The sequence below is a fragment of the Ascaphus truei genome, chromosome 3, assembly GCF_040206685.1.
Source record: "Ascaphus truei isolate aAscTru1 chromosome 3, aAscTru1.hap1, whole genome shotgun sequence".
Taxonomy (NCBI): domain Eukaryota; kingdom Metazoa; phylum Chordata; class Amphibia; order Anura; family Ascaphidae; genus Ascaphus; species Ascaphus truei.
Window position 1 is genome coordinate 437,631,319 of NC_134485.1, and position 24,923 is coordinate 437,656,241.

The 24,923-nt window shown below is 56.8% G+C and overlaps 1 protein-coding gene across 1 annotated transcript in view; it reads right to left on the reverse strand.

Annotated features, from left to right (window-relative positions):
- ATP1A1 (ATPase Na+/K+ transporting subunit alpha 1) overlaps window positions 1-24,923 on the reverse strand; it is a 74,766-nt gene that overhangs the window by 48,698 nt on the left and 1,145 nt on the right. Inside the window, 1 exon segment of the mRNA XM_075592962.1 lies at window positions 66-182. Coding sequence (XP_075449077.1) covers window positions 66-182 — 117 coding nt within the window.

The following is a 24,923-nucleotide window of genomic DNA, read 5'->3' on the forward strand; positions in this document are numbered from 1 at the left end:
TGTTGCGCCCCTAGCACGCAGCCCCGCCCCTCGCCCCGCGCCCCTGGCAGTGACAGGTTACTTACCATGGCCACCTCTTTCTTCAGCTCGTCCATGTCCCTCTCCTTGTCCTTGCCCTTGCCCTTCTTTTTCTTGGCTCCATGTTCGGAGGTAGCCGCGGGCTCGTACTTATCGCGTCCGGCCTGCAGGGGGAGAGGGAGGTCAGCAGGGGGAGAGGGAGGTCAGCAGGGGGAGAGGGAGGTCAGCAGGCCGTTCCGGCAGGGCAAGGGTTAAAGCCAATGTCTGCTTTATATTCTCTAAACTTCAGTATCCAAAGCGGCTCCTGGGAGTGTAACTACTACCAGCGGCCCCCCGGCACGGTAACAAGGACCCCCGAGCAGGGCAGTGGCCCCCCGGCACGGTAACAAGGACCCCCGAGCAGGGCAGCGCCCCCCCGGGCACGGTAACAAGGACCCCCGAGCAGGGCAGCGGCCCCCCGGCACGGTAACAAGGACCCCCGAGCAGGGCAGCGCCCCCCCGGGCACGGTAACAAGGACCCCCCCTGAGCAGGGCAGCGCCCCAGAAGCAGGGTAACACAGTAGGATGGCGCCCCCGCATACCAGCTAGTACACACTAATGCCAGAGGTGACGGCCCATTAAGTATCTCCGGCAGCGGGCGGCAGCGTTATACAACCTGTGAACGGGTCTCATTTACATTGTAACAGTAAGAGCGCGGGGAGAGTGTGCTCAGCACGGAGCGTGTGTACAGGACCAGCATGGGGAAGCGTGTGCTCAGCACGGAGCGTGTGTACAGGACCAGCATGGGGAAGCGTGTGCTCAGCACGGAGCGTGTGTACAGGACCAGGGGACTGCAGAGGGGGAGCGTGTGCTCAGCACAGAGCGTGTGTACAGGACCAGGGGACTGCAGAGGGGGAGCGTGTGCTCAGCACAGAGCGTGTGTACAGGACCAGGGGACTGCAGAGGGGAAGCGTGTGCTCAGCACGGAGCGTGTGTACAGGACCAGGGGACTGCAGAGGGGAAGCGTGTGCTCAGCACGGAGCGTGTGTACAGGACCAGGGGACTGCAGAGGGGAAGCGTGTGCTCAGCACGGAGCGTGTGTACAGGACCAGGGGACTGCAGAGGGGAAGCGTGTGCTCAGCACGGAGCGTGTGTACAGGACCAGGGGACTGCAGAGGGGAAGCGTGTGCTCAGCACGGAGCGTGTGTACAGGACCAGGGGACTGCAGAGGGGAAGCGTGTGCTCAGCACGGAGCGTGTGTACAGGACCAGGGGACTGCAGAGGGGAAGCGTGTGCTCAGCACAGAGCGTGTGTACAGGACCAGGGGACTGCAGAGGGGAAGCGTGTGCTCAGCACAGAGCGTGTGTACAGGACCAGGGGACTGCAGAGGGGAAGCGTGTGCTCAGCACAGAGCGTGTGTACAGGACCAGGGGACTGCAGAGGGGAAGCGTGTGCTCAGCACAGAGCGTGTGTACAGGACCAGGGGACTGCAGAGGGGAAGCGTGTGCTCAGCACAGAGCGTGTGTACAGGACCAGGGGACTGCAGAGGGGAAGCGTGTGCTCAGCACAGAGCGTGTGTACAGGACCAGGGGACTGCAGAGGGGAAGCGTGTGCTCAGCACAGAGCGTGTGTACAGGACCAGGGGACTGCAGAGGGGAAGCGTGTGCTCAGCACAGAGCGTGTGTACAGGACCAGGGGACTGCAGAGGGGAAGCGTGTGCTCAGCACAGAGCGTGTGTACAGGACCAGGGGACTGCAGAGGGGAAGCGTGTGCTCAGCACAGAGCGTGTGTACAGGACCAGGGGACTGCAGAGGGGAAGCGTGTGCTCAGCACAGAGCGTGTGTACAGGACCAGGGGACTGCAGAGGGGAAGCGTGTGCTCAGCACAGAGCGTGTGTACAGGACCAGGGGACTGCAGAGGGGAAGCGTGTGCTCAGCACAGAGCGTGTGTACAGGACCAGGGGACTGCAGAGGGGAAGCGTGTGCTCAGCACAGAGCGTGTGTACAGGACCAGGGGACTGCAGAGGGGAAGCGTGTGCTCAGCACAGAGCGTGTGTACAGGACCAGGGGACTGCAGAGGGGAAGCGTGTGCTCAGCACAGAGCGTGTGTACAGGACCAGGGGACTGCAGAGGGGAAGCGTGTGCTCAGCACAGAGCGTGTGTACAGGACCAGGGGACTGCAGAGGGGAAGCGTGTGCTCAGCACAGAGCGTGTGTACAGGACCAGGGGACTGCAGAGGGGAAGCGTGAGCTCAGCACAGAGCGTGTGTACAGGACCAGGGGACTGCAGAGGGGAAGCGTGAGCGTGTCACAGAGCGTGTCACAGAGCGTGTCACAGAGCGTGTCACAGAGCGTGTCACAGAGCGTGTCACAGAGCGTGTCACAGAGCGTGTCACAGAGCGTGTCACAGAGCGTGTCACAGAGCGTGTCACAGAGCGTGTCACAGAGCGTGTCACAGAGCGTGTCACAGAGCGTGTCACAGAGCGTGTCACAGAGCGTGTCACAGAGCGTGTCACAGAGCGTGTCACAGAGCGTGTCACAGAGCGTGTCACAGAGCGTGTCACAGAGCGTGTGTGCAGGACCAGCACTGTGCTCAGTGGGGAGGGGATAATATGGCTGCTGGCTCTGCCAAAAGAAACAGGAGGAGACGTAGTATGTGTCACCTCGTGTGCTGAGGCCATTAACAAGGTGACAAGTCAGGAGCTGGGGCGCTGCCACCGCTGCGGCTTTATACAGGCACACAGTGCCAGGAAGGGACCGAGGCCGGCGGGACGCTGCAGGGGGGGACATTACCCAGCCTGCAGGGATAAGGGGACACGCATTACCCAGCCTGCAGGGATAAGGGGAGGGGGGGGACATTACCCAGCCTGCAGGGATAAGGGGAGGGGGGGGACATTACCCAGCCTGCAGGGATAAGGGGAGGGGGAGACATTACCCAGCCTGCAGGGATAAGGGGAGGGGGGGACACGCATTACCCAGCCTGCAGGGATAAGGGGAGGGAGGGACACGCATTACCCAGCCTGCAGGGATAAGGGGAGGGGGGGACACGCATTACCCAGCCTGCAGGGATAAGGGGAGGGGGACACACGCATTACCCAGCCTGCAGGGATAAGGGGAGGGGGACACACGCATTACCCAGCCTGCAGGGATAAGGGGAGGGGGGGACACGCATTACCCAGCCTGCAGGGATAAGGGGAGGGGGGGACACGCATTACCCAGCCTGCAGGGATAAGGGGAGGGAGGGACACGCATTACCCAGCCTGCAGGGATAAGGGGAGGGAGGGACACGCATTACCCAGCCTGCAGGGATAAGGGGAGGGGGGGACATTACCCAGCCTGCAGGGAAAAGGGGAGGGGGACACACGCATTACCCAGCCTGCAGGGATAAGGGGAGGGGGACACACGCATTACCCAGCCTGCAGGGATAAGGGGAGGGGGACACACGCATTACCCAGCCTGCAGGGATAAGGGGAGGGGGACACACGCATTACCCAGCCTGCAGGGATAAGGGGAGGGGGACACACGCATTACCCAGCCTGCAGGGATAAGGGGAGGGGGACACACGCATTACCCAGCCTGCAGGGATAAGGGGAGGGGGGGACACGCATTACCCAGCCTGCAGGGATAAGGGGAGGGAGGGACACGCATTACCCAGCCTGCAGGGATAAGGGGAGGGAGGGACACGCATTACCCAGCCTGCAGGGATAAGGGGAGGGGGGGACACGCATTACCCAGCCTGCAGGGATAAGGGGAGGGACGGGACATTACCCAGCCTGCAGGGATAAGGGGAGGGAGGGACATTACCCAGCCTGCAGGGATAAGGGGAGGGACGGGACACGCATTACCCAGCCTGCAGGGATAAGGGGAGGGACGGGACATTACCCAGCCTGCAGGGATAAGGGGAGTGGGAGACATTACCCAGCCTGCAGGGATAAGGGGAGGGACGGGACATTACCCAGCCTGCAGGGATAAGGGGAGGGACGGGACATTACCCAGCCTGCAGGGATAAGGGGAGGGACGGGACATTACCCAGCCTGCAGGGATAAGGGGAGGGACGGGACATTACCCAGCCTGCAGGGATAAGGGGAGGGGGGGACATTACCCAGCCTGCAGGGATAAGGGGAGGGGGGGACATTACCCAGCCTGCAGGGATAAGGGGAGGGGGAGACATTACCCAGCCTGCAGGGATAAGGGGAGGGGGGGACATTACCCAGCCTGCAGGGATAAGGGGAGGGACGGGACATTACCCAGCCTGCAGGGATAAGGGGAGGGGGGGAGATTACCCAGCCAGCAGGGATAAGGGGAGGGGGGGAGATTACCCAGCCTGCAGGGATAAGGGGAGGGGGGGGACACACATTACCCAGCCTGCAGGGATAAGGGGAGGGGGGGGACACACATTACCCAGCCTGCAGGGATAAGGGGAGGGGGGGACACGCATTACCCAGCCTGCAGGGATAAGGGGAGGGACGGGACATTACCCAGCCTGCAGGGATAAGGGGAGGGGGGGAAACGCATTACCCAGCCTGCAGGGATAAGGGGAGGGGGGGAAACGCATTACCCAGCCTGCAGGGATAAGGGGAGGGGGGGACACGCATTACCCAGCCTGCAGGGATAAGGGGAGGGACGGGACATTACCCAGCCTGCAGGGATAAGGGGAGGGGGGGACACGCATTACCCAGCCTGCAGGGATAAGGGGAGGGGAGACATTACCCAGCCTGCAGGGATAAGGGGAGGGACGGACATTACCCAGCCTGCAGGGATAAGGGGAGGGACGGACATTACCCAGCCTGCAGGGATAAGGGGAGGGACGGACATTACCCAGCCTGCAGGGATAAGGGGAGGGGGGGACATTACCCAGCCTGCAGGGATAAGGGGAGGGGGGGACATTACCCAGCCTGCAGGGATAAGGGGAGGGGGGGACATTACCCAGCCTGCAGGGATAAGGGGAGGGGGGGACATTACCCAGCCTGCAGGGATAAGGGGAGGGGGGGACATTACCCAGCCTGCAGGGATAAGGGGAGGGGGAGACATTACCCAGCCTGCAGGGATAAGGGGAGGGGGGGACATTACCCAGCCTGCAGGGATAAGGGGAGGGACGGGACATTACCCAGCCTGCAGGGATAATGGGAGGGACGGGACATTACCCAGCCTGCAGGGATAAGGGGAGGGACGGGACATTACCCAGCCTGCAGGGATAAGGGGAGGGACGGGACATTACCCAGCCTGCAGGGATAAGGGGAGGGGGGCAAGGATTACCTCCAGGAGATAATACGGGGGCAAGGATTACCTCCAGGAGGTAATACTGGGGACGGGGGCAAGGATTACCTCCAGGAGGTAGTACTGGGGGAGGGACAGGGGCAAGAATCGGTCAGCAGGAAAAAGCCCCAAACCGGTCACACCAGATGTGTCAAAGAACATGTTGAGAAAGTGTCCGGCATCTAGATAAACATTCACGGTCATATCCCTATTCCTAGGGAAGGGGTTAAGTCATGGTGAGAGCAGCAGGGAAGGAGTTAAGTCACAGTGAGACTGTGCTTGCACAATGCAGCAGGGAAGGGGTTAAATCACGGTGAGAGCAGCAGGGAAGGGGTTAAGTCACAGTGAGACTGCGCTTGCACAATGCTGCAGGGAAGGGGTTAAGTCACAGTGAGAGCAGCAGGGAAGGGGTTAAGTCACGGTGAGACACTGCGCTTGCACAATGCAGCATCGAAGGGGTTAAGTCACAGTGAGAGCTGCAGGGAAGGGGTTAAGTCACGGTGAGAGCTGCAGGGAAGGGGTTAAGTCACGGTGAGAGCTGCAGGGAAGGGGTTAAGTCACGGTGAGAGCTGCAGGGAAGGGGTTAAGTCACGGTGAGAGCTGCAGGGAAGGGGTTAAGTCACGGTGAGAGCTGCAGGGAAGGGGTTAAGTCACGGTGAGAGCTGCAGGGAAGGGGTTAAGTCACGGTGAGAGCTGCAGGGAAGGGGTTAAGTCACGGTGAGAGCTGCAGGGAAGGGGTTAAGTCACGGTGAGAGCTGCAGGGAAGGGGTTAAGTCACGGTGAGAGCTGCAGGGAAGGGGTTAAGTCACGGTGAGAGCTGCAGGGAAGGGGTTAAGTCACGGTGAGAGCTGCAGGGAAGGGGTTAAGTCACGGTGAGAGCTGCAGGGAAGGGGTTAAGTCACGGTGAGAGCTGCAGGGAAGGGGTTAAGTCACGGTGAGAGCTGCAGGGAAGGGGTTAAGTCACGGTGAGAGCTGCAGGGAAGGGGTTAAGTCACGGTGAGAGCTGCAGGGAAGGGGTTAAGTCACGGTGAGACTGCGCTTGCACAATGCTGCAGGGAAGGGGTTAAGTCACGGTGAGACTGCGCTTGCACAATGCTGCAGGGAAGGGGTTAAGTCACGGTGAGACTGCGCTTGCACAATGCTGCAGGGAAGGGGTTAAGTCACGGTGAGAGCTGCAGGGAAGGGGTTAAGTCACGGTGAGACTGCGCTTGCACAATGCAGCAGGGAAGGGGTTAAGTCACGGTGAGAGCTGCAGGGAAGGGGTTAAGTCACGGTGAGAGCTGCAGGGAAGGGGTTAAGTCACGGTGAGACTGCGCTTGCACAATGCTGCATTCATTCACCACCCGGATATCCGTAAAGCAGAGGCTGCTGTTTCCATGATACAGTCTCACGCCTCCTCGTCCCGGGACTCCCACGCACGCACGGCATGCTGGGATATACCTGTGCGCACCAAACGAGGTGCGGAAACGCATGCATAAAAAAACACTTAACCACTTTGTTGCCAGAGTCCTGCAACATGTCTCCACAGGTGCTCCGTTTCACAATCTAATTGTAGGGTTCCTTAACTAAAAAACATTAAAAACCTCTAGATAAAGGATCTATTATATACAGAGGTTTTCAATGTTTAAGGAACCCTATAATTATATTGTGAAACTGAACCCCAACCCTCTCTAATAGCGCGTCTGAGATCAGATGCATTGTAAGGAACCCCAACCTTCTCTAATAGCGCGTCTGAGATCCCATGCATTGTAAGGAACCCCAACCCTCTAATAGAGCGCCTGAGATGAGGCATTGTAAGGAACCCCAACCCTCTCTAATAGCGCGTCTGAGATCAGATGCATTGTAAGGAACCCCAACCCTCTCTAATAGCGCGTCTGAGATCAGATGCATTGTAAGGAACCCCAACAATCTCTAAAAGCGCGTCCGAGATCAGATGCATTGTAAGGAACCCCAACCCTCTCTAATAGCGAGTCTGAGATCAGATGCATTGTAAGGAACCCCAACCCTCTCTAATAGAGCGCCTGAGATGAGGCATTGTAAGGAACCCCAACCCTCTCTAATAGCGTGTCTGTGATCAGATGCATTGTAAGGAACCCCAACCCTCTCTAATAGCGTGTCTGAGATCAGATGCATTGTAAGGAACCCCAACCCTCTCTAATAGCGCGTCTGAGATCAGATGCATTGTAAGGAACCCCAACCCTCTCTAATAGCGTGTCTGTGATCAGATGCATTGTAAGGAACCCCAACCCTCTCTAATAGCGTGTCTGTGATCAGATGCATTGTAAGGAACCCCAACCCTCTCTAATAGCGTGTCTGAGATCAGATGCATTGTAAGGAACCCCAACCCTCTCTAATAGCGCGTCTGAGATCAGATGCATTGTAAGGAACCCCAACAATCTCTAAAAGCGCGTCTGAGATCAGATGCATTGTAAGGAACCCCAACCCTCTCTAATAGCGCGTCCGAGATCAGATGCATTGTAAGGAACCCCAACCCTCTCTAATAGAGCGCCTGAGATGAGGCATTGTAAGGAACCCCAACCCTCTCTAATAGAGCGCCTGAGATGAGAGGCATTGTAAGGAACCCCAACCCTCTCTAATAGCGCGTCTGAGATCAGATGCATTGTAAGGAACACCTCTAAAATTGCAGGGAATGCAGCCCTGTGCTACCTCCCTATAACCACACGGCATGACACAAGCACTGTGTACTACCTCCCTATAACCACACGGCATGACACAAGCACTGTGTACAAGCTGCACCTTGCATTTTTGTGCGTGTGATGAAGTGTGAAGACCTTGTGTCTTATCAGGGAGAGATTAAGGGCCTGGGAAACGTGCATGGAAGACTCCCACACCCCGAGCATGTGACAAACCCTGCAACTCGGCACTAACATGCGGCACAGGGCACACGCACAGATCTGCACAGATCTCCGGCTGCCGGCACAGGGCACACGCACAGATCTGCGCAGATATCCGGCACAGGGCACACGCACAGATCTCCGGCTGCCGGCACAGGGCACACGCACAGATATCCGGCACAGGGCACACGCACAGATCTCCGGCTGCCGGCACAGGGCACACGCACAGATCTGCGCAGATCTGCGGCTGCCGGCACAGCGCACACGCACAGATCTGCGCAGATCTCCGGCTGCCGGCACAGGGCACACGCACAGATCTGCGCAGATCTCCGGCTGCCGGCACAGGGCACACGCACAGATCTGCGCAGATCTCCGGCTGCCGGCACAGCGCACACGCACAGATCTGCGCAGATCTCCGGCTGCCGGCACAGGGCACAGGCACAGATCTGCGCAGATCTCCGGCACAGGGCACAGGCACAGATCTGCGCAGATCTCCGGCACAGGGCACACGCACAGATCTGCGCAGATCTCCGGCACAGGGCACACGCACAGATCTGCGCAGATCTCCGGCTGCCGGCACAGGGCACAGGCACAGATCTGCGCAGATCTCCGGCACAGGGCACACGCACAGATCTGCGCAGATCTCCGGCACAGGGCACACGCACAGATCTGCGCAGATCTCCGGCACAGGGCACACGCACAGATCTGCGCAGATCTCCGGCTGCCGGCACAGGGCACAAGCACAGATCTGCGCAGATCTCCGGCTGCCGGCACAGGGCACACGCACAGATCTGCGCAGATCTCCGGCTGCCGGCACAGGGCACACGCACAGATCTGCGCAGATCTCCGGCTGCCGGCACAGGGCACACGCACAGATCTGCGCAGATCTCCGGCTGCCGGCACAGGGCACAGGCACAGATCTGCGCAGATCTCCGGCACAGGGCACACGCACAGATCTGCGCAGATCTCCGGCTGCCGGCACAGGGCACACGCACAGATCTGCGCAGATCTCCGGCTGGAAACGGCCATGTCAGAACAGGAAAGACGTTTGCATGAGGCGAGCGCTTTGCATGCGGAGCGGAAGTGAAAGGCGACCTCTGCAAGGTTTGGGATCACAGAAAACACAAACCATTACATGGGCAACATGGCTTCCCCAGCGTGTGATACTCTGCCGGCTCCTGCACAGACTCGGGCCCCGGTAACGTGTGTCTGAGACATGCCACATACACTGGGAATACTACACACGGCCCCGAGCCCGGTAACGTGTGTCTGAGACATGCCACATACACTGGGAATATTACACACGGCCCCGAGCCCGGTAACGTGTGTCTGAGACATGCCACATACACTGGGAATATTACACACGGCTCCGAGGCCTGTAATGTGTGTCTGAGACATGCCACATACACTGGGAATATTACACACGGCTCCGAGGCCTGTAATGTGTGTCTGAGACATGCCACATACACTGGGAATATTACACACGGCCCCGAGCCCTGTAATGTGTGTCTGAGACATGCCACATACACTGGGAATATTACACACGGCCCCGAGCCCGGTAACGTGTGTCTGAGACATGCCACATACACTGGGAATATTACACACGGCCCCGAGCCCGGTAACGTGTGTCTGAGACATGCCACATACACTGGGAATGTTACACACGGCCCCGAGCCCTGTAATGTGTCTGAGACATGCCACATACACTGGGAATATTACACACGGCCCCGAGCCCTGTAATGTGTCTGAGACATGCCACATACACTGGGAATATTACACACGGCCCCGAGCCCTGTAATGTGTCTGAGACATGCCACATACACTGGGAATATTACACACGGCCCCGAGCCCTGTAATGTGTCTGAGACATGCCACATACACTGGGAATATTACACACGGCCCCGAGCCCTGTAATGTGTCTGAGACATGCCACATACACTGGGAATATTACACACGGCCCCGAGCCCTGTAACGTGTGTCTGAGACATGCCACATACACTGGGAATATTACACACGGCCCCGAGCCCTGTAACGTGTGTCTGAGCCCTGGGAGAGGGAAACAGCAGCCTGGGGACACCAATAATAAAGCTATTATTTCACAGAGCGCCTTTCTCCCAATGGGACGCAAAGCCACAGTATACACGAGGTTTACAGACACTGACCCGCAGTTACAGTAAGGCCTGCCCGCTTACAGACACTGACCCGCAGTTACAGTAAGGCCTGCCCGCTTACAGACACTGACCCGCAGTTACAGCAAGGCCTGCCCGCTTACAGACACTGACCCGCAGTTACAGTCAGGCCTGCCCGCATACAGACACTGACCCGCAGTTACAGTAATGGCTGCCCGCTTACAGACACTGACCCGCAGTTACAGTAAGGCCTGCCCGCTTACAGACACTGACCCGCAGTTACAGTAATGCCTGCCCGCTTACAGACACTGACCCGCAGTTACAGTAATGCCTGCCCGCTTACAGACACTGACCCGCAGTTACAGTAAGGCCTGCCCGCTTACAGACACTGACCCGCAGTTACAGTAAGGCCTGCCCGCTTAGACACTGACCCGCAGTTACAGTAATGCCTGCCCGCTTACAGACACTGACCCGCAGTTACAGTAATGCCTGCCCGCTTACAGACACTGACCCGCAGTTACAGTAATGCCTGCCCGCTTACAGACACTGACCCGCAGTTACAGTAATGCCTGCCCGCTTACAGACACTGACCCGCAGTTACAGTAAGGCCTGCCCGCTTACAGACACTGACCCGCAGTTACAGTAATGCCTGCCCGCTTACAGACACTGACCCGCAGTTACAGTAATGCCTGCCCGCTTACAGACACTGACCCGCAGTTACAGTAATGCCTGCCCGCTTACAGACACTGACCCGCAGTTACAGTAAGGCCTGCCCGCTTACAGACACTGACCCGCAGTTACAGTAATGCCTGCCCGCTTACACACACTGACCCGCAGTTACAGTAATGCCTGCCCGCTTACAAACACTGACCCGCAGTTACAGTAAGGCCTGCCCGCTTACACACACTGACCCGCAGTTACAGTAAGGCCTGCCCGCTTACACACACTGACCCGCAGTTACAGTAATGGCTGCCCGCTTACAGACACTGACCCGCAGTTACAGTAATGCCTGCCCGCTTACACACACTGACCCGCAGTTACAGTAATGCCTGCCCGCTTACAGACACTGACCCGCAGTTACAGTAATGCCTGCCCGCTTACAGACACTGACCCGCAGTTACAGTAATGCCTGCCCGCTTACAGACACTGACCCGCAGTTACAGTAATGCCTGCCCGCTTACAGACACTGACCCGCAGTTACAGTAATGCCTGCCCGCTTACAGACACTGACCCGCAGTTACAGTAAGGCCTGCCCGCTTACAGACACTGACCCGCAGTTACAGTAATGGCTGCCCGCTTACACACACTGACCCGCAGTTACAGTAATGCCTGCCCGCTTACAGACACTGACCCGCAGTTACAGTAAGGCCTGCCCGCATACAGACACTGACCCGCAGTTACAGTAAGGCCTGCCCGCTTACAGACACTGACCCGCAGTTACAGTAAGGCCTGCCCGCTTACAGACACTGACCCGCAGTTACAGTAAGGCCTGCCCGCTTACAGACACTGACCGCCAGTTACAGTAAGGCCTGCCCGCTTACAGACACTGACCCGCAGTTACAGTAATGGCTGCCCGCTTACAGACACTGACCCGCAGTTACAGTAAGGCCTGCCCGCTTACAGACACTGACCCACAGTTACAGTAATGCCTGCCCACTTACAGACACTGACCCGCAGTTACAGTAATGCCTGCCCACTTACAGACACTGACCCGCAGTTACAGTAATGCCTGCCCGCTTACAGACACTAACCCGCAGTTACAGCAAGGCCTGCCCGCTTACAGACACTGACCAGCAGTTACAGTCAGGCCTGCCCGCTTACAGACACTGACCCGCAGTTACAGTAATGCCTGCCCGCTTACAGACACTGACCCGCAGTTACAGTAAGGCCTGCCCGCTTACAGACAATGACCCACAGTTACAGTAAGGCCTGCCCGCTTACAGACACTGACCCGCAGTTACAGTAATGCCTGCCCGCTTACAGACACTGACCCGCAGTTACAGTAAGGCCAACCCGCTTACAGACACTGACCCGCAGTTACAGTAATGCCTGCCCGCTTACAGACACTGACCCGCAGTTACAGTAATGCCTGCCCGCTTACAGACACTGACCCGCAGTTACAGTAAGGCCTGCCCGCTTACAGACACTGACCCGCAGTTACAGTAATGCCTGCCCGCTTACAGACACTGACCCGCAGTTACAGTAATGCCTGCCCGCTTAAAGACACTGACCCGCAGTTACAGTAAGGCCTGCCCGCTTACAGACACTGACCCGCAGTTACAGTAAGGCCTGCCCGCTTACACACTGACGCGCAGTTACAGTAAGGCCTGCCCGCTTACAGACACTGACCCGCAGTTACAGTAATGCCTGCCCACTTACAGACACTGACCCGCAGTTACAGTAAGGCCTGCCCGCTTACAGACACTGACCCGCAGTTACAGTAATTCCTGCTCGCTTACAGACACTGACCCGCAGTTACAGTAATGCCTGCCCGCTTACAGACACTGACCCGCAGTTACAGTAAGGCCTGCCCGCTTACAGACACTGACCCGCAGTTACAGTAATGCCTGCCCGCTTACAGACACTGACCCGCAGTTACAGTAAGGCCTGCCCGCTTACAGACACTGACCCGCAGTTACAGTAATGCCTGCCCGCTTACAGACACTGACCCGCAGTTACAGTAAGGCCTGCCCGCTTACAGACACTGACCCGCAGTTACAGTAATGCCTGCCCGCTTACAGACACTGACCCGCAGTTACAGTAAGGCCTGCCCGCTGCAGCAGTAGCAGGTGGCCATACAGAATAAGGGATTACATTGGCTGGTTCCTTGCTTTTAGAGATGGTGGCACAGAAGAGACGCCCCTGCTCCTCCCACGCAACGGGTGCAGAGTGTTCCAGGAACAATCCAGCACGGGAGAGGGAGGGGGGGGGGGGAGGTACACATTGGGGTGCCAGGAAATCTGCCGTTAGTCACTTACTGGAAACCCTGATGCAGCCCGGTAACAAATCCCCCCGCACTTCCATGTTACAGACCCCTCGAGCAGCCAATGGGGTCACACCACCCTACCCAAACTTCTGGTAACCAGCAGATCCTTCTGTTATATGCCAGCACAGGGAGGGTGAATGGGGCCTGTGCATTGGCAGAGGCTCCTTCCACGTGTCCCAGCGTATAAACAGCCGATTGGTGGCGTATTAATGCCGCGGAGCGTGCCCATTCTCCGGAGGGCACAAAGATGGATGCGCTGGGATTTCCCTCCTCCATGAAACACGCATTATACCGCTGGCATGCATGTTAACATTACGCTAATGCCTGCAGCTCGGGGAAGTCATTACAGCTGCAGAAAAGGGCTAGTGACAGCGTGTGGGAGGGAGACTGCCCCTCCCGGGCACTCTAACCACCACCAAGGTCAGAGACAACCAGCCAGGGGGCGAGCAACTCCACTCCTCAAGGGCCACCCACAGGTCAGCTCTAAGAAATCCCTGCTTCAGCACAGAAGATGAAGCCACCTGCACAGAAGCAGGGATATCCTAGAAACCTGACCTGCAGGTTGCCCTTGAGGACAGAGTTTCCCACCGCTGGTGTAGGGACCCGGTACCGACTAATTGTACATCCATACACCTCCCCATGTGGCGGCCGCGGTGGCACCGAGGCGCGGAGTCTCAGGATGGGGAGAAGTCCGTCACAAGGGCCTGTTATGCAATGAAGACTTCATGTCTCCTGAAGGACAACCAGAAAAAGCCGGAGCTCAGAACCGCAGCCTGAGGGGAGAGGCAGCGGCTGCCAGGTTCCACCCTGGGAACCAGGAGCAGAACCGACAGGAACAGGTCACAGCCGCTCCACAGCACAGAGAGCCTTCCGCAGCCACGGGGCGGCCAAACCCTTCACAAGGGCCCCCCTCCAGCAATGACGGGGTTAGGGGAAACATCGCTGCAGATTTGGGACTGTCACTTTGAAACGAGTCCATTAACCGTATCAGTGCCAGAAGGCAACGCAGGTATATGTATGGGGAAATCCCCATTAATGCAATATACCCCAGCAGAAAAATGGAAGTATTTGCCTGGGGCTTCAAAATGGCTACTGCAGAGTGCGCAATAACCTTAAAGCAAAGCCACATCATTGCATGTTTGGGGCGGTCGCAAGTTGCGCAGTCAGCGCGCCTCGGCCCAACGACACGCAGCCCCCACAGGATAGGACCACGTGGTATTAAACCAAGGCCACGCAGCACCAGGCAACACAGGACATGCAGCCCCACACCACGCCTGGTCACGTGGGAGACACGCAGCCCCCACAGGACAGGGCCACGGAGCATGAAACCAAAGGCACGGCTATGTTTAAAAAGGTTAAATATAACTTACTGCAAGAAAAAAGCCACCACACACATTCCCAAGCCATTGTAACCGTCCCATCACCATACAGAGCCCGGGGGGCTTCCCATGGGCTGGTGTACTCTGGGGATTAGTGATGGGGCCCCAGTGAGGCCTGAGAGACCTGTGTGTTTAGGAGATTGTCCGTTTTGGCCACTGATTACTACACAAACAGAAGCAGAGAACGCACCGCAGGATAGAGAAACATCCCCATCCCGTTTAAAATGAAGGTTGTCACATCTCTAAGCCAATTACACAGAATTAATTCTGCCAGCCACATGGGACTGTGATAAAGAGGGGGTGCCCTTTAACCAGGCTATAGGCACGCCTGTGATAAAGAGGGGGTGCCCTTTAACCAGGCTATAGGCACCCCTGTGATAAAGAGGGGAGCCCTTTAACATGTCCATTGCTATCCCAGAAGGAAGGGGGAGGGGTTCCCCTCTGTCAGAGCAATGCGGATCAGCGCCTGGTTACACAAATTGCTGCTCAGATTAGCCGTTCTAAGATATGCTCGCCGAAGCCTGTGGCATTGAAGTGGTTAATACGTGTATTCCCACCCTGCGTATAGCACAGGGGGGCCGGAGAAGAGGAATGCCAGATAACCTTGACGTGTCTGTCAGCGCTGCTGCGGCAGTGGCACATCTCACCGGAGGAGTCACATGCAGAGAACAATGCACACCTCACACGGCGGCGGCGGCAGCTAAATAACCCCATCCCTCCCCCCCCCCCCCCCTCCCGTGTCCGAGGAATGCCACATAACCCCGCTATTCTCCTGCCCGTCTGCTGTACAAGGACACCCAACACCCCGTCAGGCGACCAAGGGGGAGCCTCACCCCCACCCACTCCCTGTCAGGCGACCAAGGGGGAGCCTCCCCCCCACCCACTCCCTGTCAGGCGACCAAGGGGGAGCCTCACCCCCACCCACTCCCTGTCAGGCGACCAAGGGTGAGCCTCCCCCCCACCCAACACCCCGTCAGGCGACCAAGGGGGAGCCTCACCCCCACCCACTCCCTGTCAGGCGACCAAGGGGGAGCCTCCCCCCCACCCACTCCCTGTCAGGCGACCAAGGGGGAGCCTCCCCCCCACCCACTCCCTGTCAGGCGACCAAGGGGGAGCCTCCCCCCCACCCACTCCCTGTCAGGCGACCAAGGGGGAGCCTCCCCCCACCCAAGAGAGAAGTGCAGACCACCACAACATCAAATTCACACCAACATTATGTTAAAGAAAGCCAGTAAGCAGTAACCCAACTGTACCGATGGAACCGTCACTGCTGCATTACAGCCAGAGCAAGAACTCGCTTCCCACCTTAAGGGCAAGCATATTAACCGGGGGTTACTACACACACACACACACATACACAGCAGTGTATATTATCCGGGGGTTACTACGCACACATACACAGCAGTGTATATTATCCGGGGGTTACTGCGCACACATACACAGCAGTGTATATTATCCGGGGGTTACTACACACATACACAGCAGTGTATATTATCCGGGGGTTACTGCGCACACATACACAGCAGTGTATATTATCCGGGGGTTACTGCGCACACATACACAGCAGTGTATATTATCCGGGGGTTACTGCGCACACATACACAGCAGTGTATATTATCCGGGGGTTACTACACACACACATACACAGCAGTGTATATTATCCGGGGGTTACTACACACACAGCAGTGTATATTATCCGGGGGTTACTACACACACACACATACACACATACACAGCAGTGTATATTAACCGGGGGTTACTACACACACACATACAGCAGTGTATATTAACCGGGGGTTACTACACACACAGCAGTGTATATTATCCGGGGGTTACTACACACACACACACAGCAGTGTATATTATCCGGGGGTTACTACACACACATACACAGCAGTGTATATTATCCGGGGGTTACTACACACATATACAGCAGTGTATATTAACCGGGGATTACTACACACACATACATACACAGCAGTGTATGTTATCCGGGGGTTACTACACACACACACATACACAGCAGTGTATATTATCCGGGGGTTACTACACACACATACACAGCAGTGTATATTAACCGGGGGTTACTACACACACACACAGCAGTGTATATTATCCGGGGGTTACTGCACACACATACACAGCAGTGTATATTATCCGGGGGTTACTACACACATACACAGCAGTGTATATTAACCGGGGGTTACTACACACACACACACAGCAGTGTATATTATCCGGGGGTTACTGCACACACATACACAGCAGTGTATATTATCCGGGGGTTACTACACACATACACAGCAGTGTATATTAACCGGGGGTTACTACACACACACAGCAGTGTATATTATCCGGGGGTTACTGCACACACATACACAGCAGTGTATTATCCGGGGGTTACTGCACACACATACACAGCAGTGTATATTATCCGGGGGTTACTGCGCACACAGCGGTGTATAGATGTGTTATTTATTTATAACATGTGTTACAGGCAGTAATACTGTGAGAGTTAGCTCTCGTTCTCACGCATGTCCTGGGCACAGAGTTATGACAAATGCATAGTTACATAAGTGAGCAGGTTATACATTATATACAGGACATTGCATGCACAGATATAAATATATATTATTATAAGTCTGGGTTGGTACAGACCGGCATAACAAAGCAGTGCAGAGAAAAAGGTCAAGGGCATTTGAAGGTCACTGGGCCATCCAGCAGGAGTCTGTTTGCTTCCAGCCCAAAATGAGTGCCACCGCCCAGAGAAGGACAGAGTATGACCCCCATACCTCCCAGTACAGTGCACTGGCCAGTTACCAATGATGTAAGCCTACATAGAAAGGTGATGGGGATTCCCGCAAGGCAGCATCCCTTCCCCAGGCAAAGGGCTCTGTATTACCCGTAACGGCATTGTACTGAAGGGGCACAAATACTGTATACAGTGCTGCACACAGACCAGGGAGGGGATAGAGATGCTCGCCACCAATATACACACCGCCCATTCCCTCCCCAGCAGCCTAAAAATAAACCCTACAGCCAGGGAGATAATGCAGGCGGCAGCACAAAGCAGAAGGATTAACCCTGTCAGAGAGGGAGTGAGGCGCGCGCTCCCCACGCAGAGACGTGCTCCCCCTATCACTGCGAGGGAGTGAGGCGCGCAGAGACGCGCTCCCCGCGCGCAGAGGCGCGCTCCCCCTATCCCTGCTGCCAGGAAAGATGTGTCATGGAAAAGGGCTCAGTGCTGCACGAGATAATAGGAATTCCTTGGTAAGCCAGGCCCAGGAGCTGTGTTAACCCTTCAGAGTCACCGCTGCCCACAATGCTTTGCATGCCCCAAATGCCAGGGGCGGGCAACTCCAGTCCTGACAGGCCAGGTTCTCAGGAAAACCCTGCTTCAGCACAGGTGGCTCAATCAGTCCCAGAATCAGCACAGATGACTCAGTCAACTGAGCCACTGATTAAGCCACCTGTGCTGAAGCAGGGGTATCCTGAAAACCTGACCTGTTGTGGCCCTGGAGGACCAAGTTGGCGAGAGATGCAGGAAGGCAAAGGTACCTGCAGGAGGTTACCCCGCACGAGAGTCGCAGGAAGGTAAAGGGACCTGCAGGAGGTTACCCCGCGCGAGAGACGCAGACCAAGTGCCGTACTTAACCATTGCACCACAGGTTAAAGATGGCCGCCTCACCGCACATTAGTAGCACCGGGATGTGAAAGTGATGTAGGATTAAGGCAGAGGGGCTTCAGGCCCCGTGAATGCTGGTGTGCTTTGTGTTGCAGGCACATGCGGCATTCAAATGGTTAATCTTCCATTCAAAGAGACCTGCCAGGGTGAGAAACCCACTGCCTGCAGCTGTCACCAAGAGCGATGCTCTGCAGATCCGTCACCTGCTCCTGGCCAAGCATGCAACTTCCCACTAACAGAGCAATGCTCTGGAGAGCCCCCACCCACTCCTGGCCAAGCATGCAGCTTCTTACTAAGAGCAATGTTCTGCATATAGCAGATCTCAGCATTAAATGGACAAGACTCATTTCCATCCCAAGTCAGGACTAGCTGCTCGGCACCATTATATATTGCTGACCGCTAGCCTTGTACACAATTCCATAACAAATATAAACAGCCAGCAGTGCGCAGCACGTGTCAGACACAGGAAGGGGTTAATCAGCAGGATTGTTCCGGGGCTTAGAACGAGAGCCAGAAATACCCGGGGAGGGAGGGAGATCATTAACCGTCTCAATAACACGCCACAATCAGCAGAGCGCTCACCAAGGCAACGCTTCCATGCAAGCGGATCGGGTGGCATAACTAGGTTACTCCTTACTGCCCCTGAACCACTACGCCGACAGCCTGGATGCAGAGGGCGAGAAACGGGCGAGAAACGGGGCAGAATCCTGCAATACAGCGCTGGTCCATTCCGGCTCAGCGGCTCTGGTGATAAGCAGCTCCTGCAGCATAATACAATTACACGGGCCCCTCCCAGTACTTATATAACCCGGCTCAGGTCACTGCCCAACACCCGCAATGCCGCGCAGGGCCCCTGGCACTGGTAGAGGTGCGTTACCACTTTGAAGACCAGTAAATCTACCGACAAGGAAGCCCCAGAGTCACTGTGTCCTTCGTTGCAAATCAGTCACTGTGGCTAATCCACCAATTCCTGCAAGTATGGCACTATCAGAGGCCCGAGCCCTCCATCGCTTACATATATCGCTGTGAGCAGCCGTGCCCGCACATGTACACTGCACCAAGCAGTGACCGCTGCCGTGCCAAGCGCTATCCTGCAGGGAGCTCTGCCAACAGGGTGAATGGGCCCTACAAAGGCCAGGGCAGCAGCCGCACAGCCGGCAATGCCACTGAGGGCAAGGTAGCACACTGGCAGCAGCAGGACAGCTGGCACTGCCACCCTGAGCACAGGGAAGCTGGCAGCCACGCAGGCCCTGCAGCATACTCAGGGATTTGGTGCAATGCCAGCACCCTGGTGTCTGCCAGCTAGTGGGTGGGGAGTGTGAACAGGCTGTACCTCATTCCCTGCATTGCAGGGTCCTACTCCCTGCAGTCCTGATAGCATCCTCCCTGTGACTGCCCCTAACCCCCTGCAGTCCTGATAGTACCCCTCCCTGTGACTGCCCCTAACCCCCTGCAGTCCTGATAGCATCCTCCCTGTGACTGCCCCCCAACCCCCTGCAGTCCTGATACTACCCCTCCCTGTGACTGCCCCCCAACCCCCTGCAGTCCTGATACTACCCCTCCCTGTGACTGCCCCCCAACCCCCTGCAGTCCTGATACTACCCCTCCCTGTGACTGCCCCCCAACCCCCTGCAGTCCTGATACTACCCCTCCCTGTGACTGCCCCCCATCCCCCTGCAGTCCTGTTACTACCCCTCCCTGTGACTGCCCCCCAACCCCCTGCAGTCCTGTTACTACCCCTCCCTGTGACTGCCCCCCAACCCCCTGCAGTCCTGATAGCATCCTCCCTGTGACTGCCCCCCAACCCCCTGCAGTCCTGATAGTACCCCTCCCTGTGACTGCCCCTAACCCCCTGCAGTCCTGATAGCATCCTCCCTGTGACTGCCCCCCAACCCCCTGCAGTCCTGATACTACCCCTCCCTGTGACTGCCCCCCAACCCCCTGCAGTCCTGATACTACCCCTCCCTGTGACTGCCCCCCAACCCCCTGCAGTCCTGATACTACCCCTCCGTGACTGCCCCCCAACCCCCTGCAGTCCTGATACTACCCCTCCCTGTGACTGCCCCCCATCCCCCTGCAGTCCTATTACTACCCCTCCCTGTGACGGCCCCCCAACCCCCTGCAGTCCTGATACTACCCCCCCCTAACCCCCTGCAGTCCTGATACTACCCCCCCTAACCCCCTGCAGTCCTGATACTACCCCCCCTAACCCCCTGCAGTCCTGATACTACCCCCCCTAACCCCCTGCAGTCCTGATACTACCCCCCTAACCCCCTGCAGTCCTGATACTACCCCCCTAACCCCCTGCAGTCCTGATACTACCCCCCCTAACCCCCTGCAGTCCTGATACTACCCCCCTAACCCCCTGCAGTCCTGATACTACCCCCCCTAACCCCCTGCAGTCCTGATACTACCCCCCTAACCCCCTGCAGTCCTGATACTACCCCTCCCTGTGACTGCCCCCCATCCCCCTGCAGTCCTATTACTACCCCTCCCTGTGACGGCCCCCCAACCCCCTGCAGTCCTGATACTACCCCCCCCTAACCCCCTGCAGTCCTGATACTACCCCCCCTAACCCCCTGCAGTCCTGATACTACCCCCCCTAACCCCCTGCAGTCCTGATACTACCCCCCCTAACCCCCTGCAGTCCTGATACTACCCCCCTAACCCCCTGCAGTCCTGATACTACCCCCCTAACCCCCTGCAGTCCTGATACTACCCCCCCTAACCCCCTGCAGTCCTGATACTACCCCCCTAACCCCCTGCAGTCCTGATACTACCCCCCCTAACCCCCTGCAGTCCTGATACTACCCCCCTAACCCCCTGCAGTCCTGATACTACCCCCCCTAACCCCCTGCAGTCCTGATACTACCCCCCCTAACCCCCTGCAGTCCTGATACTACCCCCCCTAACCCCCTGCAGTCCTGATACTACCCCCCCTAACCCCCTGCAGTCCTGATACTACCCCCCCTAACCCCCTGCAGTCCTGATACTACCCCCCCTAACCCCCTGCAGTCCTGATACTACCCCCCTAACCCCCTGCAGTCCTGATACTACCCCCCTAACCCCCTGCAGTCCTGATACTACCCCCCCCTAGCCCCCTGCAGTCCTGATACTACCCCCCCTAACCCCCTGCAGTCTTGATACTACCCCCCCTAACCCCCTGCAGTCTTGATACTAACCCCCTGCAGTCTTCATACTACCCCCCCTAACTCCCTGCAGTCCTGATACCATCCTCCCTGTGACTGCCCCCTGACCCCCTGCGGTCCTGATACTACACCCCCCCCCCCACGTGACTGCCCCTGACCCCCCCCCCCCCCCCCTGGAGACTCCAGCAGCTAAGAGCTCTGGCAGCAGAGATAGATCAGAGCTGGGGCCCTGGGGCCTAAACCACCAATACTACACATCTCACATCAATGTCATCCATTACACGGGTAACTACCAAGTAACCGACCGCAGCACAACGCAGCACAACGCTTACACATCCCCCCTACAATACAATGTGCAGACCCCTCCCAGCCCAGGGGAAACACTGCCCTGCACGACAAGCAACACCTCACCCTACCAGCACCACAAATTAGCACACAAACACCTCACCCTACCAGCACCACAAATTAGCACACAAACACATCACACCTACACATCATCTTGTCTCTCAACACTTCCTGAGACAGGGCTGGGAGGGTTAGGGTGGGATACACAGGGACGGGAGGGTTAGGGTGGGATACACAGGGACGGGAGGGATAGGGTGGGATACACAGGGACGGGAGGGATACACAGGGACGGGAGGGATACACAGGGACGGGAGGGATACACAGGGACGGGAGGGATACACAGGGACGGGAGGGATACACAGGGACGGGAGGAATAGGGTGGGATACATGAGACAGGGACGGGAGGGTTAGGGTGGGATACATGAGACAGGGACGGGAGGGATAGGGTGGGATACATGAGACAGGGACGGGTGGGATACATGAGACAGGGACGGGAGGGATACATGAGACAGGGACGGGAGGGTTAGGGTGGGATACATGAGACAGGGACGGGAGGGATAGGGTGGGATACATGAGACAGGGACGGGAGGGATAGGGTGGGATACATGAGACAGGGACGGGAGGGATAGGGTGGGATACATGAGACAGGGACGGGAGGGTTAGGGTGGGATACATGAGACAGGGACGGGAGGGATAGGGTGGGATACATGAGACAGGGACGGGTGGGATACATGAGACAGGGACGGGAGGGATACATGAGACAGGGACGGGAGGGTTAGGGTGGGATACATGAGACAGGGACGGGAGGGATAGGGTGGGATACATGAGACAGGGACGGGAGGGATAGGGTGGGATACATGAGACAGGGACGGGAGGGATAGGGTGGGATACATGAGGGACGGGAGGGTTAGGGTGGGATACATGAGACAGGGACGGCAGGGTTAGGGTGGGATACATGAGGGACGGGAGGGTTAGGGTGGGATACATGAGACAGGACAGGAGGGATAGGGTGGGATACATGAGACAGGGACGGGAGGGATACATGAGACAGGGACGGGAGGGATAGGGTGGGATACATGAGACAGGGACGGGAGGGTTAGGGTGGGATACATGAGACAGGGACGGGAGGGATAGGGTGGGATACATGAGACAGGGACGGGTGGGATACATGAGACAGGGACGGGAGGGATAGGGTGGGATACATGAGACAGGGACGGGAGGGTTAGGGTGGGATACATGAGACAGGGACGGGAGGGATAGGGTGGGATACATGAGACAGGGACGGGAGGGATAGGGTGGGATACATGAGACAGGACAGGAGGGATAGGGTGGGATACATGAGACAGGACAGGAGGGATAGGGTGGGATACATGAGACAGGGACGGGAGGGATAGGGTGGGATACATGAGACAGGGACGGGAGGGATAGGGTGGGATACAAGAGACAGGACAGGAGGGATAGGGTGGGATACATGAGACAGGGACGGGAGGGATAGGGTGGGATACATGAGACAGGGACGGGAGGGATAGGGTGGGATACATGAGACAGGGACGGGAGGGTTAGGGTGGGATACATGAGACAGGACAGGAGGGATAGGGTGGGATACATGAGACAGGGACGGGAGGGTTAGGGTGGGATACATGAGACAGGGACGGGAGGGATAGGGTGGGATACATGAGACAGGGACGGGAGGGATACATGAGACAGGGACGGGAGGGATAGGGTGGGATACATGAGACAGGGACGGGAGGGATAGGGTGGGATACATGAGACAGGGACGGGAGGTAACTGATAGCCCAAGGTTTCACAACAATAGTGCCAAAATCTACTGAAACCGGTTCTGTAGGGGCTGGTATCACAGGCATTGTCTGGGATCTGGTTTTATCTCACAGATAACCAGTCTGAGGCTTTGTCCCGCGATTACACTAGACATGTACCGACCCATCTCACCCCACATTAATTCACTTCTGTACCTGGGACACAGGACTGCGCCTGGGGCAGCCCTGCCCCATCCAAAGGGATTCACCGCCATTAATAAGGATTAAGTGCAATCTCATGTAATACGTCAGCGTTTGTACCAGCAGCATAAAGCCTTCCCTGTCCCCGGGATATATCCCAGGCTGGCAGCAGTACATACACAGAGCATGCGTGTATATTACCTGTGTGTAATGTGGGAGATACATCACAGCCTGTCCCATGCTGGCAGCAGTACATACACAGTGCATGCGTGTATATTACCTGTGTGTAATGTGGGGGATATATCACAGCCTGTCCCATGCTGGGAGCAGTACATACACAGTGCATGCGTGTATATTATCTGTGTGTAATGTGGGGGATATATCACACCCTGTCAGTGTATGTATCCTGTAGAGAGCCAAAACGGTGATGGTTTTGCAAGTCATGGAGTGCAGGATACATATATACACAGCTGCAGTGTGCATGTATATATAGAGTAGCACAGCCCTGGAGTGCAGGATACATATATACACAGCTGCAGTGTGCATGTATATATACAGTAGCACAGCCCTGGAGTGCAGGATACATATATACACAGCTGCAGTGTGCATGTATATATAGCGGCACAGCCCTGGAGTCCAGGATACATATATACACAGCTGCAGTGTGCATGTATATATAGCAGCACAGCCCTGGAGTGCAGGATACATATATACACAGCTGCAGTGTGCATGTATATATAGCGACACAGCATACATATATACACAGCTGCAGTGTACATGTATATATACACAGCGGCACAGCCCTGGAGTGCAGGATACATATATACACAGCTGCAGTGTGCATGTATATATAGAGTAACACAGCCCTGGCGTGCAGGATACATATATACAAAGCTGCAGTGTGCATGTATATATAGCGGCACAGCCCTGGAGTGCAGGATACATATATACAAAGCTGCAGTGTGCATGTATATATAGAGTAGCACAGCCCTGGCGTGCAGGATACATATATACACAGCTGCAGTGTGCATGTATATATAGAGTAGCACAGCCCTGGAGTGCAGGATACATATATACACAGCTGCAGTGTGCATGTATATATAGAGTAGCACAGCCCTGGAGTGCAGGATACATATATACACAGCTGCAGTGTGCATGTATATATAGAGTAGCACAGCCCTGGAGT